The 11,909-nt window shown below is 51.8% G+C and overlaps 1 protein-coding gene across 1 annotated transcript; it reads left to right on the top strand.

Annotated features, from left to right (window-relative positions):
- Positions 1-219: 219 nt before the first annotated feature.
- Positions 220-1,683, top strand: CITED4 (Cbp/p300 interacting transactivator with Glu/Asp rich carboxy-terminal domain 4). The gene has a single exon (XM_069552050.1). It carries the CDS (start codon positions 581-583, stop codon positions 1,136-1,138), a length of 558 nt encoding a protein of 185 aa, XP_069408151.1. The 5' UTR covers positions 220-580; the 3' UTR covers positions 1,139-1,683.
- Positions 1,684-11,909: the final 10,226 nt, after the last annotated feature.

The raw sequence follows: 11,909 nt of genomic DNA, 5'->3' as shown, positions 1-11,909 counted from the left end.
TACTTAAGTTCTGGGGGGTCTAAACCTCTAGCCCTCCCACCCCACCTTCTGGTCCATTTAAGCTTGGCCCCAGCCAGGCCCAAGACTGGAAGTAGAGCAGCCAGAGCTGACGATCATTTGAAAAGTGCCAAACGCCCTGCTCCCAGACAGAACTCAAAGCCGAAGGCGTGGCCTGAGGTCCAAAGGGCGAATCGCTGACAGAGGCGGGGCTGAGACCTCCAGGAGGTGCGGCGTGGCCCGCCCAGAAGGGACTCATCCAGCCAATGAGCACCTGGGGGCGGATCAGCCCCGCCTCCGACTTTAAGAGGGCGCCGAGTCCGGGGGCGCGGCGCAGAGGTCTAGCAGCGCGACTGTGTAGGTGTGCAGGGTCTTTGCTGCCCATAGCTGGGGTGGACAAGAGCTCTGAGTTCTGTGTATACTGGGCTGCGCAGGAACCAGGGCCGGCCTCGGTTTTCCCTTGCCCGGCCGGGCTGCCGAGAGAGCACGAGGCTCGTATCGCTCGCCGCAGAGGAACAGCTGGCCGGGATCGGGGAACGCGCGCGCTGACCATCGGTCCGCCGCCGGCAGCCGGACCTCCGTCATGGCTGACCACCTGATGCTCGCCGAGGGCTACAGCCTGGTGCCGAGGCCGCCGCCCGCCGCGCCCGCCCACGGCCCTCACGCGCTCCGGACGCTGCAGCCGTACTCGAGCCCGGGCCTGGACAGCGGGTTGCGGCCGCGGGGGGCTCCGCTGGGCCCGCCGCCGCCTCCACAGGGGACCGTGGCTTACGGGGCCTTCGGGCCGTCGCCCACCTTCCAGCCCTTCCCGGCTGTGCCACCGCCGGCGGCCGGCAACGCGCACCTGCAGCCCGTGGCGACGCTGTACCCAGGACGCGCCAGCATGCCCCCCGGCGCCCCAGGAGGCCCCTCAGGCCCGCAGCCCGCACCGGGAGCCCCGGCCCCGCCACTGCAGCCGCCGGCGCACGCCCTGGGCGGCATGGACGCCGAACTCATCGACGAGGAGGCGCTGACGTCGCTGGAGCTGGAGCTCGGGCTGCACCGCGTGCGCGATCTGCCCGAGCTCTTCCTGGGCCAGAGCGAGTTCGACTGCTTCTCGGACTTGGGGTCGGCGCCGCCCGCCGGCTCGGTGAGCTGCTGAGCGAGGCCAGGCGCCTGCCGGGCGTGCTGGAGAGAAGGGGCCCAGCCTGCCTGCCGGACTCCGCCCCCAGCGTCTGGGCCCGGCACGCACCCTCCGTGAGGGTGGAGGCCGCGGTGAGTGCACCGAGCCGACGCCGGCCTGGGACGCCTGGCCTCACTCCAGGCCCTGCCTCCTGCAGGATGACAATTTGAGTTCATCTCTCTGACCCGGAGCCTCAGCGGTAAAATGAAGGGGGAAGGAACCCCCTTTTCGGACTCCCACTTCTTAGATTCTGTATCCTCTCCTCTAGGACTCTCCCCGGCCCCAGCCCCCAATCTGAGCCAACCCAGGCCTCTGCCTGATTCCCCCTCTCCTTGTGAAGCCCACTGTGGTCACTGGGTCCCTGGAGCCACCCACCCGCCGGGTTCCCAGCCCTGCCGCCTGGGCCCTGAGGTCACTGGGCACTCCGCCCTGGGGAAGGGCAGATGGTCCAGCCCTCACGCCTGTGGAGTGGAGCAATGCCCCATCTGGCCTCCAACACCAAAATAAAACTGGGTCACTTTCCAGTCTGGCGTTTTTATTTCCTTATCACTCCAACTATATTTGGCTTCTAGAGTCCTGAGGCTGCTAGGGGTCCTGGGTGAGATGGAGGCCACAGGCCCTGGCAGTGGCGGGGAGAGGAAACTGACAGTTTCTCAAAAATATCTGTGAGTTGTGCAATGGTTCTGTCATAATCTGGAAGGCAGAGGCTGCCGCCACCACCAGGTGGCAAGGTAACTGAAGGTGGACTCCCTGCTTCTGGGAGGGATGGGGGCGGTGGAGCTTAGGGGTACTGCCTACACTGTTCACTCAGCATGGAGGCCAGAGGGTAACCTGAGGGTCCAGGCTCTGGTTTTGAACCGAGACTCTCTTGTTCGTGATGCCATCCATTCAGATTTCTGAAGCTATTTCCTCAGAGACAGATACAGATGGTCCCCATCTTAGGCGGTGGTGAGGCTCACATGCAATATGAGACCTTTAGCACAGGGCCAGACCCCTAGGCAGCACTCAAGACAGGATAATAATGACTACTCCACAACAATGGCCATGCCTCAAGGAGTCGCGGTCCAAGCAGGAGTCGTGGTCCAAGCAGGAGTCGTAGGGGTAACAGGCCTGGAAAGCTGTCAGGATGAGTTGGTGCACAGAAGAGTGGGATGAGGGCTAGGAATTAGCTAGGATGGCCCAGCAGGCAAACCCAGAGAAGGGAGTGGTTTCCGCTGGTGGTAGTGGTGGTGGTGGGTGGGGCTGGGCAGGAGTGGTCAGGTCAATACAGGCTTCAGGAAGGCGGTGACATTTGATGTAGTGAGAAGAGCCTTGAAGGATGAGTACATCCTTAGAACTTGGAGAAAATGGCATGCAAGTGGAAAGTCCATTCAGAGGCAGGGGGCGCACATGTACAGGGCCTGTATGGGAAGGAACGGGGTCTCTAGAAAGGTCTATTCAAGTTATGGGGATTGGGGAAGTAGGCAGAGCCGCTGTTCTACAGACAGGGATGTGGGGCTGGCCCAAACCTGGCAGATTTGGCCTCAGTCCTGCCCACCAGCATGGGTTCCTGGTCACGCTGCTGCCTCTCTCTGAAAAGGTCCATAGGTGCTTCAAGGGTGTAGGAGAAAGGGATGAAAAGAGGAATGGAAGGCAGAGAGGAGAGGCTGGGGACCAGGACAGGACAGGGCAGTGGCGCTGGAGAGGAGAGGATGAGTTCCAGAGACTCTGTGCAGGGAGTAACACAGAGCTGTGACGTGTGTCCCATGGTTGGCTTTACCTTCATGCCAAGCTTGACACAACTTTCCCTCCAGCCCGAGCTCACCCAGCACACACTGTAAACACCAACTCAGGAGCCACCAAGGCATGGAGTGGGCCACAGAGGTGTCTGATGAAAAAAATGAAGGTCCCTCCCTAAGATACCAAGGGTGTTCTGGGACAGAATAGGGAGGAAGGCAAAGAGGCTTCTAGGCAGGGACTGGCCTGAGCTCTGAGATGAGAATGGACAATGTTTGCTCTACTTTGGCCAAGATCCCAGGCCAGAGATAAAAAGCAAAGGGCTGGATTGGGATAGAAGGGCCTGGCTCTGGTCTAGCCTCAGTTTCTCCACCAATAAAGTAGGGTTAATAACCCTGCCCTACTATTTCACAAGACAATAAGCCTCATGGTAGGTGGGGAGCAGATTCAGGGGTGGGATGATAAGCAGTAGATCAGCTCTGAAGTGCCCGCCGTATGTAAGTGGTTACCGTGAAAACCCAACACCCACCTCTTCCTAGAGTTAAGAAAGAGGAGAAGAGGGAGTCCAGCTCCTGAGCGATTTCCCACCCACTATCCCTCCTAGAGGGACTGCTGACAAGTTGGACAGCAGACAAATGGACAGAGGAGAAGGTAAATCTGGGGCAGCCCACCACGTGGATCCCCAAGTCACTGATAACTTTGCAGGATTCTGACCCTCCCAGCTGGAGGGGAAGATAGAGTGTCCTTTCTGCCAGGAGGGTTGTAGTCTGATAGCTTTGGGGTCCATTTCCAGAAGCAGCTCCTACTTGCTGTCTGACCTTCTGAATCTTGATTCACCTACAGTTATCCAACCAGCTTCCTGTGGTTCTCACCTCTTCCTGGGGCCACCTCCTAAAATAACCCATGGCCCCGTCTCCCGTCCCCCATCCTGTGAATTTCATTCTCCTACCAGGACTGGCTCTTTGGGATTGGGAGACAGGCTCCCTCAGGGTTGGGAACTGACTCATGGCACTGGCAAGACATTATTTCATCTTTTATTTTTTTTCTTTTTCATATTCAAGTTCCCCTAGGCTGAAGTTTGAATCATCTTTTGGTTGCCTGGATTTCATTAGCAAGTAGTTTTTTCCAAGTATGACTTCTCTCAAACTCATCTACAAAATGGAGATGCTAATAGTACCTCTCTCATAGAGCTGCAGTGATTAAACTAGTTAATCCCATGAGGTGTTTAAAACAGTGTAGCTTGTAGTTTATCATCCCTGAGCCCTGGCTTTCTGGGGATGCCTTTATATATTAGTGTTTAGACAGGCTGTGTGGTAACCAGCTAGGAAGAGAGGGTACTCCAACACTGTTGCTTATTGGAATTCTCAGTAGCCAAACACCAGCAAACAATGGTGTTTATTTATTTTGCTTTTTAAAAAGTCTTTACTGAATTTGTTACAATATTGTTTCTGTTGTTTATGTTCTGGGTTGTGTGTGTGTGTGTGTGTGTGTGTGTGTGTGTTGACTAGCGGGCATGTGGGATCTTAGCTCTTTGACCAGGGATTGAACCCATACCTCTTGATTGGAATGTCAAGTCTTAATCACTGGGCTGCCAGGGAAGTCCCTCAGATGGTGTTTAGCTTGCAAAAATTTTATTAGGGAAGAAAAGGTCCAGAACAGAAGCAAGCAGAGGAAGCTACATGACAGACCCAACAAGAGCCAAACCCACGGGGAGGTTTGGTGCTTGAAGGGTCCTTCAGAGTCCTCCCAATCCTTTTTACTCCCGCCCCCATCAGTCATGCTTCCCAGGTGGCACTAGTGATCAAAGAACCTGCCTACCAGTGCGGGAGACATGAGAGGCGGGTTCAAGCCCTAGGTCAAAAAGATTCCTGGAGGAGGACATGGCAACCCCTTCCAGGATTCTTATCTGGAGAACCTCATGGACAGAGGAGCCTGGCAGGCTACAGTACATAGGGTCTCACAGAGTCAGACATGACTGAAACAATTTAGCATGCATGCACGCACCATCAGTCATGGGATGCGGCTGCCCCGGGAAGTGGTGTGGCTGTGGGTGGGGTGGGGCAGCTGTCCCCTGCTGAGCCATCCCTGGGGGAGCTGCTGGGGAAAACTCTGCTGGCTGCACTCCCAGGGGCCCAGGGAACAATCTGATGGAAGCAGGGACTGGACAGGCCATCACCGTGTCCTCCACAAGCACTGGAGTGGGAGCTAGGTGAGGCCAGTGTCATAAGAATGCCTCCTTGCATTTATCTCTGGGCGCCTTGTTTGCCTCTGTCTGCTTAGTCTCAGACCTGACTAGCACCTTCCCTGTGAGAGGGGGGAATATTCTTTTTAAGGAATATAGCTTCTAGGGTCGATCTGATGAGATTCTACACGACTTCCTGGTACATGGTGGATGCTTGATAGAGAGCTGCCACCATCATCATCCTCACCATCACCACTGGCGTCATTCCAGCTCAGCTAAGTGTCCAGCAGACATTTATTGAGTAAATTAAATGAACAGTCTGAGCCTGGTCTTTTCCCAGGAAGCTTAGGCTGTTTAGCTGATTACTGTGTAATCCTCTTGAATTCCTTAATCCATTCTTGCCTAACTCTTTATGCCACCCTGCTGTTAAAAGTGCTGGGTCAGGATTACTGCTGACTGGGGGGACTAAGTCAAACTTATTGAGTGTCTACTGTGAGCAGGCACGGTGGAACCTAACAGCACTCAGTAGGTGCTTTTTCTCTTCTAGCCCCTACTATAAGTATCACCCAAACCCATGGACAGAGAAGCCTGGTGGGCTGGTCCATGGGGTTGCAAAGAGTCAAACATGACTTAGCGTCTAAACAACAACAACAACAAAGCCTCTTGATAGCACCGCTGCTGTGTGTGCTAAATACTTCAGTCATGTCCGACTCTTTGAGACGCTATGGGCTGTAGCCCACCTGGCTCCTCTGTCCATGGGATTCTCTAGGTAAGAATACTGGAGTAGGTTACCATGCCCTCTTCCAGGGGATCTTCCCAACCTAGGGCTCAAACCTGCGTCTCTTCTGTCTCCTGCATTAGCAGGTGGGTTCTTTATCAATAGCGCCTCCTGGGGAGCACCAAATAGCACCACTACGTGGTTTTATTCCCATTCCAGATGTCAGAAAATGGTTTCAGACAGTGAATTCCTCCTCTAAGTTACACCCCAGTACGTGATGGGGGTGAGCATGCCCATTCCCATATATTCAGGGCCCTTTCCCTCCCCAAGCTGGGGCTTACCAAAGACCCGAGCCTGAAGGAAAGAGCAGAGCTTCAGATTTGGGGCTGCTACTCTGTGTCCCTGAGATGTAGAAGTCACGTGGAGCCACTCTCAGCCTCAGTTTCTCCTTCTGTACAATGGGGAGAATAATCCCAGCCTCCGAGGTGTGTGTGTGCAAGAATTCAAATGAGACTGGGTTTCTAACAGCACATTGTAAACAGTGCAGCGCTAACTGGTTGGGTTGAGCTGGGGGTTAACAGTCATGGTCTGGAGGGAGGAGACCAGCAGACACTTTGGGACTTGAGATCCGGGCCAGCTGGGAGTGTGCAATGCAGAAACACACACACGGGGGTTCTGGGCAGATGATACTGAGCAGGTTGGGGTCTGGGAAACCCTGAGAGCTGGTGGTGATGAAAAGGCAAGGTGTGCAGCAACCGGAAGCAGAGGGAACATCCAGGTAAAGACCCAAGGCCCCATGTGTGGCCAGGCAGATGGAGGGAGTAACAGAAGCTGCTCTCAGCTCAGTCTCCTCATCTGTCAACTGGAGACACCATTGGCTCTCTTCGAGAAAGAACTAACGTGAGGTGAAGTGCCTGCCCCCATGAGAGGCTTAGATGGAAGCTGTTGCTAGGAAACCTGACCACAGGGGTACGGACCAGAGAGCTTGTCTCAGCCAACCTCCAGCCACCACCCCACCCTCCACTCCAGCCACCCAGCTCCCCATACGCGATGCTCCTTATGCCTCACACCTCTGCCCATGCTGTTTCCTTGGCCTGAAATGCCCTCCCCAGTGTCTTTCCCACCTTTCCTCACATACCAGGTTTGATGGTGAATCTTACCCCCTAGACTATTAGGTTCTCAGGAACAAGAACCTGATCTCATCATCCCCACTTCCAGCCCCTGTGTGGCTCGAAGTGGGTATTAATATTAGCAAGTGCTGGAGTGAAGCCCTGAGCTGGGAGCTGAGGCTGAAAGATGGCCAGGGCTTTTGTCTGAGTTAGCACTGGGAGCTCTGAGCTCTAGTCCCAGCTAAACCGTGAATTCGTGACCCTGGGCGTGTGATTTGAGCTCTCCAAGCTCTGTATAATGAGGACTATGTTCCTCGCCCCTCTTCCTTCACAGGTGCTGGGAGGCAGTGAGGCCGGCCTGCAGGAGGAGGGCAAGGAAGTGCGATGCTCCCCTAGCATTGTGATGGGGCAGCAGGCTTGATGTGCACTCTCTCCTTCGGTCCTCATGACTCCAGAAGGTGGATGTAGTTATTGGCTTCATTTTATTCCGCTGGCCTCATTCTAGGCAGCCGAGGCTCAGAGAGGTCAAGAAACCTGCTTAACCACACACAGCCAGTGCAGTGGATGGACAGACACGTGGTGAAACAGGCAGGGCTCTTTGGAAGAGCTTCTTTTTTGGCAGAGTGGAAGCGGGTTGAACATGAATAAGTGTGCAGTCCAGATACGCGACCAGGAAGCAAGAGTGTGGCTGGGAGGGGACAGAGAGTCCTACACAGCTGCTTAGAGGGTGGTCTCCAGAGAGACTTCGCCTCTTCCTGGTAAGCAGCTCTGGCTGAGGGTTCCACCATAAAATTGGCACATCCATGCAGAGGACTTTCTCTTGGCACCCCAACCTACGCTGGCTGGGGAATCTGAGACTCTGAGCCAATCATTGTTTGTTTGTTTTTAAAACAAATACATTGTCTCTAGTCAAAAATAATGTATGCTAGAGGCAAAATACTTTAAAAACAATTTAGAAAATGTAAAGTCAAAAGTCAAAGACCTCCCCCGACTTCCCCCACCACACATGTATAATGTGTACATTGTGTTACATGTTACATACATAATATGCATCACTTTCTCACAGAAATGGAATTATATTTTCTATCATTGGATTTTTTTTATTTAACATATTTTGGAAATCTTCCATGTCAGTAACGTTTTTTTATTGACTCCTTCTTTTTAATGACTGCACTTTGCATAACCCATTAACCCCAAACCCTAACTGATGGGGATTTAGCTTGTTTCCAAGTTTTCACTGTTACAGATAATGCTACAAGGAGCATCCTTGTATACCTGCCCTGGAGCACTTATGGGAACATCTCTGTACAGTGGCTTCCTCGAAGGGGAATTACTGAATCAGAAGAAATGAGCAAATAAAATTGCAACAGCCACTGCAAATAGTTCCCTAAGCGGCTGTAAAATTAGTGTAAGGAATCCCCCAAAGTTCTTCTATTTTCCATGACTATTTTGAAACAGCAATGCTTTATCTCCTCCTCTTCCTTTTCTTCAAGTCAAAATCATTCAAATTTGCAGCTAGTGCCCTAACCACATGAGCTGTCTGCTGGTTAGGTCACCCAGTGCTGACGCATAATATCTCACCTGCCTCTCATGGGGATCTGACTTTATTATTTCAGGTCACATAGAGGTGAGGAAACAGAGGCTCACAGAGCTGAAATGACTTGCCTACTACCACAAGCTAGTCACTTATTGAGTTAAAATATTTAATGGACTTAGGATGGTGTACGTAGTAAGAGATATTTAAGTGTTGGTTCAGCTTCTTTTACAAAGGGGAAATTTTTTATGTGGCTTAAAAAGCAGAAAATATTTCCTCCTAGTGCCACCCAGTCATTTAGACCCAGATTGCTTCCTTCTTGTTTCTCTGCCTTACCTGACCCCAACCTCCACAAGTGTGATGGCAGCTCAAAGTCCAAGCTCATTTTCTTTCTGTTTTTTGTTTTTGGTCTTTGTCTGTGAAGTGGAAGCTGGGCCATGCCCAGCTCTCAGGAGGAAGATGGTAAGGAGGTGAGCACAGCAAATATTTGAAGATTCTTTTGACGAGGATTTATTCATGTGATCACCCTTGGCTGCAGGAGAGACTGGGAAATATGACTTCTAGCTGACAAACATGTGTTCACCAGCAACTCAGTTACTGTGGAAGATGGGGAGGATGGATTTTGGTGGGCAACCAACAGTTTCTACCATGGCAAGTGGCTCAGTTGAGAAACACTTCTCAACAGTTGAGAACATTTGAGAACCACTCTCAATAGTTGAGAACCACTTCTCAACAGTTCTCAATTGAGAACTCAAGTCTTCTCGGCCCCATGGCACTTGGTGGGGAAGGGGGAGATGTAGGAGACCTGGGTCCTATATAAACAGAACTGAGTTATCAGGTCAGTCATCACTGGGCATGTGAATCCTGGGTAACTCACTTCCCTTCTTTGAGTCTCAGTTTCCTTATCTGTAAAATGGGGATAATAATGGGACTTACTCTCAGATTGCTAGTGTGAAAACACTTACCAAAGTCTGTAACATACTAGGTGCTCATGTGGTTGATGAGTTGGGGTAGAATTTGGATTTGAGCACGTGAAAGGAAGAAATTCCAGGGAAGATGACAATCTGTGCAATGGCCAAGAGGCATGAATGAATAGGACTTGACTGGGAAAGGGAACAAGCCCAGTGTAGTCACCACGCAGGGCGGTGCTCAGAGCAGCAAGGGATATACTTGCAGCAGGTAAGAGTCAAACAGGAATGACCCTTGAGTGACAGGCTGAGGAGCTTGAACTTGATCCTGTTGGTAATGGGGAGTCATGGATTTTATGAGCAGAATGGGAAAAGAGCAAGATTGTTGCTTTGGGAAGATCATTGATGAGCGCAGAATGGATTTGAGAGGGGCACACTGGGAAAATGGAGAAGGCTGAGAATATGGTCACACTGATTCAGGGAGGGATAAGGCCCCTAGGACGAGTGGTGGCAAGGCAGGGTAGGAGGGAGCAGGGGTAAGGAAAGAAGTCTCAAGCCTTAAGGGAGATTTGGTTTGAAAAAGCATGAAACACAACATCTGGTATAAACAAACACTCTTATTGAATGGACTTTATACCTTGGTTATTTCGGATTAAGTGTGGGAGGCACAATAAGAACAGCTTAAGTGAAATGAACAAGATTGTTGTCTCAAGACTACTGTGGTTATAATATCGTCAATATCCGAGCTTCTCCCTTATTGCTTTGTCATTTTTGAGTCAGATCTCATGGTCCAAAAAGGCTACCCTAGCCACTGTATCAACATTCCAGCCAGAAAGGAGAAGACAAGAGAAGGAGAAGGGCATATTCTGGAAGCTGCTCATACCTGACTTCAAGAGAGCATCGGAAATGTGGTCTTTTTAAAAATTTTATTTATTTATTAGAATATAATCACTTTACAATGTGAAATATCTTTGTTTTGGGGGATCCATGTGTCTAAATAGAATTTGAAAGTTCTCCTACTAAGGAAGAAGGTGAGGACGGATATCAGGGACAACCTGCAGTCCTAATAATGGCCTGTCGAAGTGGAGGCTACAGGAAAGAGAAGAGCCAGAGATGATTCTCAAGAGTGTGGATGGAGGACAGGGTGGGTCTTCCCTGAGGGGTACCCAGGAGGAGGACCAGACTGGGGAGAGTGGGATAAGGTCAGGATGGACATATGGGGTCATCCCGGGTTGACATCTAGGTGGAGGAGGCCCAGGTAAATGGGCCACGCCCTCAGTAGTGAGGTCTAGACGGAGAACAAACACTTGTTCTTGAGTTAGTATCCATGGTTGCCATAGGGATGATAATGGCGAGTAATCGAAGAAAGTGGCCGAGGACAGAACACAGACCCTAAAGGGAAGGGAGGGACGGAGACGGAGAAGAAACAGCTGGGCAGGTAGCAGGAGCGCAGGCAGAAGTGTCCCGAAGGCCGAGGGCAACGTTTCCTGAAGCAGGTGTGGTCAGCAGTGTCGAATGCTGCTAAGAAGTCAGGTGAAATGAAGGCCGAAAAGAGGCTGTTCAGTTTATTAACCAGAAAGTGAACTGGCTTTGCCAGAGCCGCTTCAGGGGAGCAGAGCAGCTAGTCAGGCTGCAGGAGGTCAGAAAGAGGTGGGAAAGAGGAAGAAGTGTCAGCAAAATCCATGACTTGTCTAAGTCATCTCCTTGACCTCAGTGTTTTCTCAAGCAACCCAAGTCTGTCTGGGTTTGGCACATAGGGTTCCAGCGCCTGATGAGGATGTAGTACCCCTGTGCCCAGGAGGTGGCAGCACCACACCAAGTGACACCACCTGAACCAACAACCCGGGGCACATACCAATGTATTTTCAGGAAAATAAGGTTAGTTCCCTGAACCCTGAAGCTTTGGTGGGAGTGGCAGGGTGGGGTGGCGGAGGTGGCAGAGCTGGGGGGAGGCGGTTCACCGTCTTAGATGAGGGCCTTAAGCAGAGGAAACTGAATGGAACTTTGGGTTCAAATCCTGGCTCTAGCTTACTGGCTGTGTGACCCCGAGGAAGTCCCGTTTCCTGGTTGGCAAGCTGGGGACGCTAACCAGCTTGAATATACCTCTGGGGCCACCAGGGATCACTAAAGGAGTATGGCTGTGTCTGAAGGTCTTGTGGGCAGATCCAGGGCAGGAGTGGGCCAGGGGGAACAGGAGGAGGAGCTGATGGAGGGAATCCAGACTAGGTGAACCCAGGGTGGGGGGTAGGTGGGTGCAGGGAGGGTAGGCAGCGGTGTGTGTGGTTCTACAAAGACTGTGGTTTTGGAGTCAGGAAAGATGGGTTCATATTTTGCAGTTGGGGTACCAAGGCTCATAGAGGAGGGGAAATGACTTTCCCAGGGTCACACCCCTCAAACAGGCAAAGCAGAGGCACCACAACCAAAATTTGGGAAAGAATTTGATGTCTAATATCGTTTTTAAAAGCACTGAAACTGTACCATGGGAAGAATCAGATCTCTGGGAATCAGATCTCTTTTTTTAACCACAACAATGTGGTTCTGTGTTTCCTACACTAGGAACTTGTGATGGTGTCTCTTCTGATC

Source organism: Ovis canadensis, chromosome 1 (genome assembly GCF_042477335.2).
Source record: "Ovis canadensis isolate MfBH-ARS-UI-01 breed Bighorn chromosome 1, ARS-UI_OviCan_v2, whole genome shotgun sequence".
In the NCBI taxonomy this organism is placed as follows: Eukaryota; Metazoa; Chordata; class Mammalia; order Artiodactyla; family Bovidae; genus Ovis; species Ovis canadensis.
Note: the sequence above shows the minus strand (reverse complement) of the source record. Positions and strands in the feature narration are given on the sequence as shown.

What these genes read in the sequence shown, in the direction of transcription:
- CITED4 (XM_069552050.1), top strand. Translation starts at nt 581, where the DNA reads ATGGCTGACCACCTGATGCTCGCCGAGGGCTACAGCCTGGTGCCGAGG.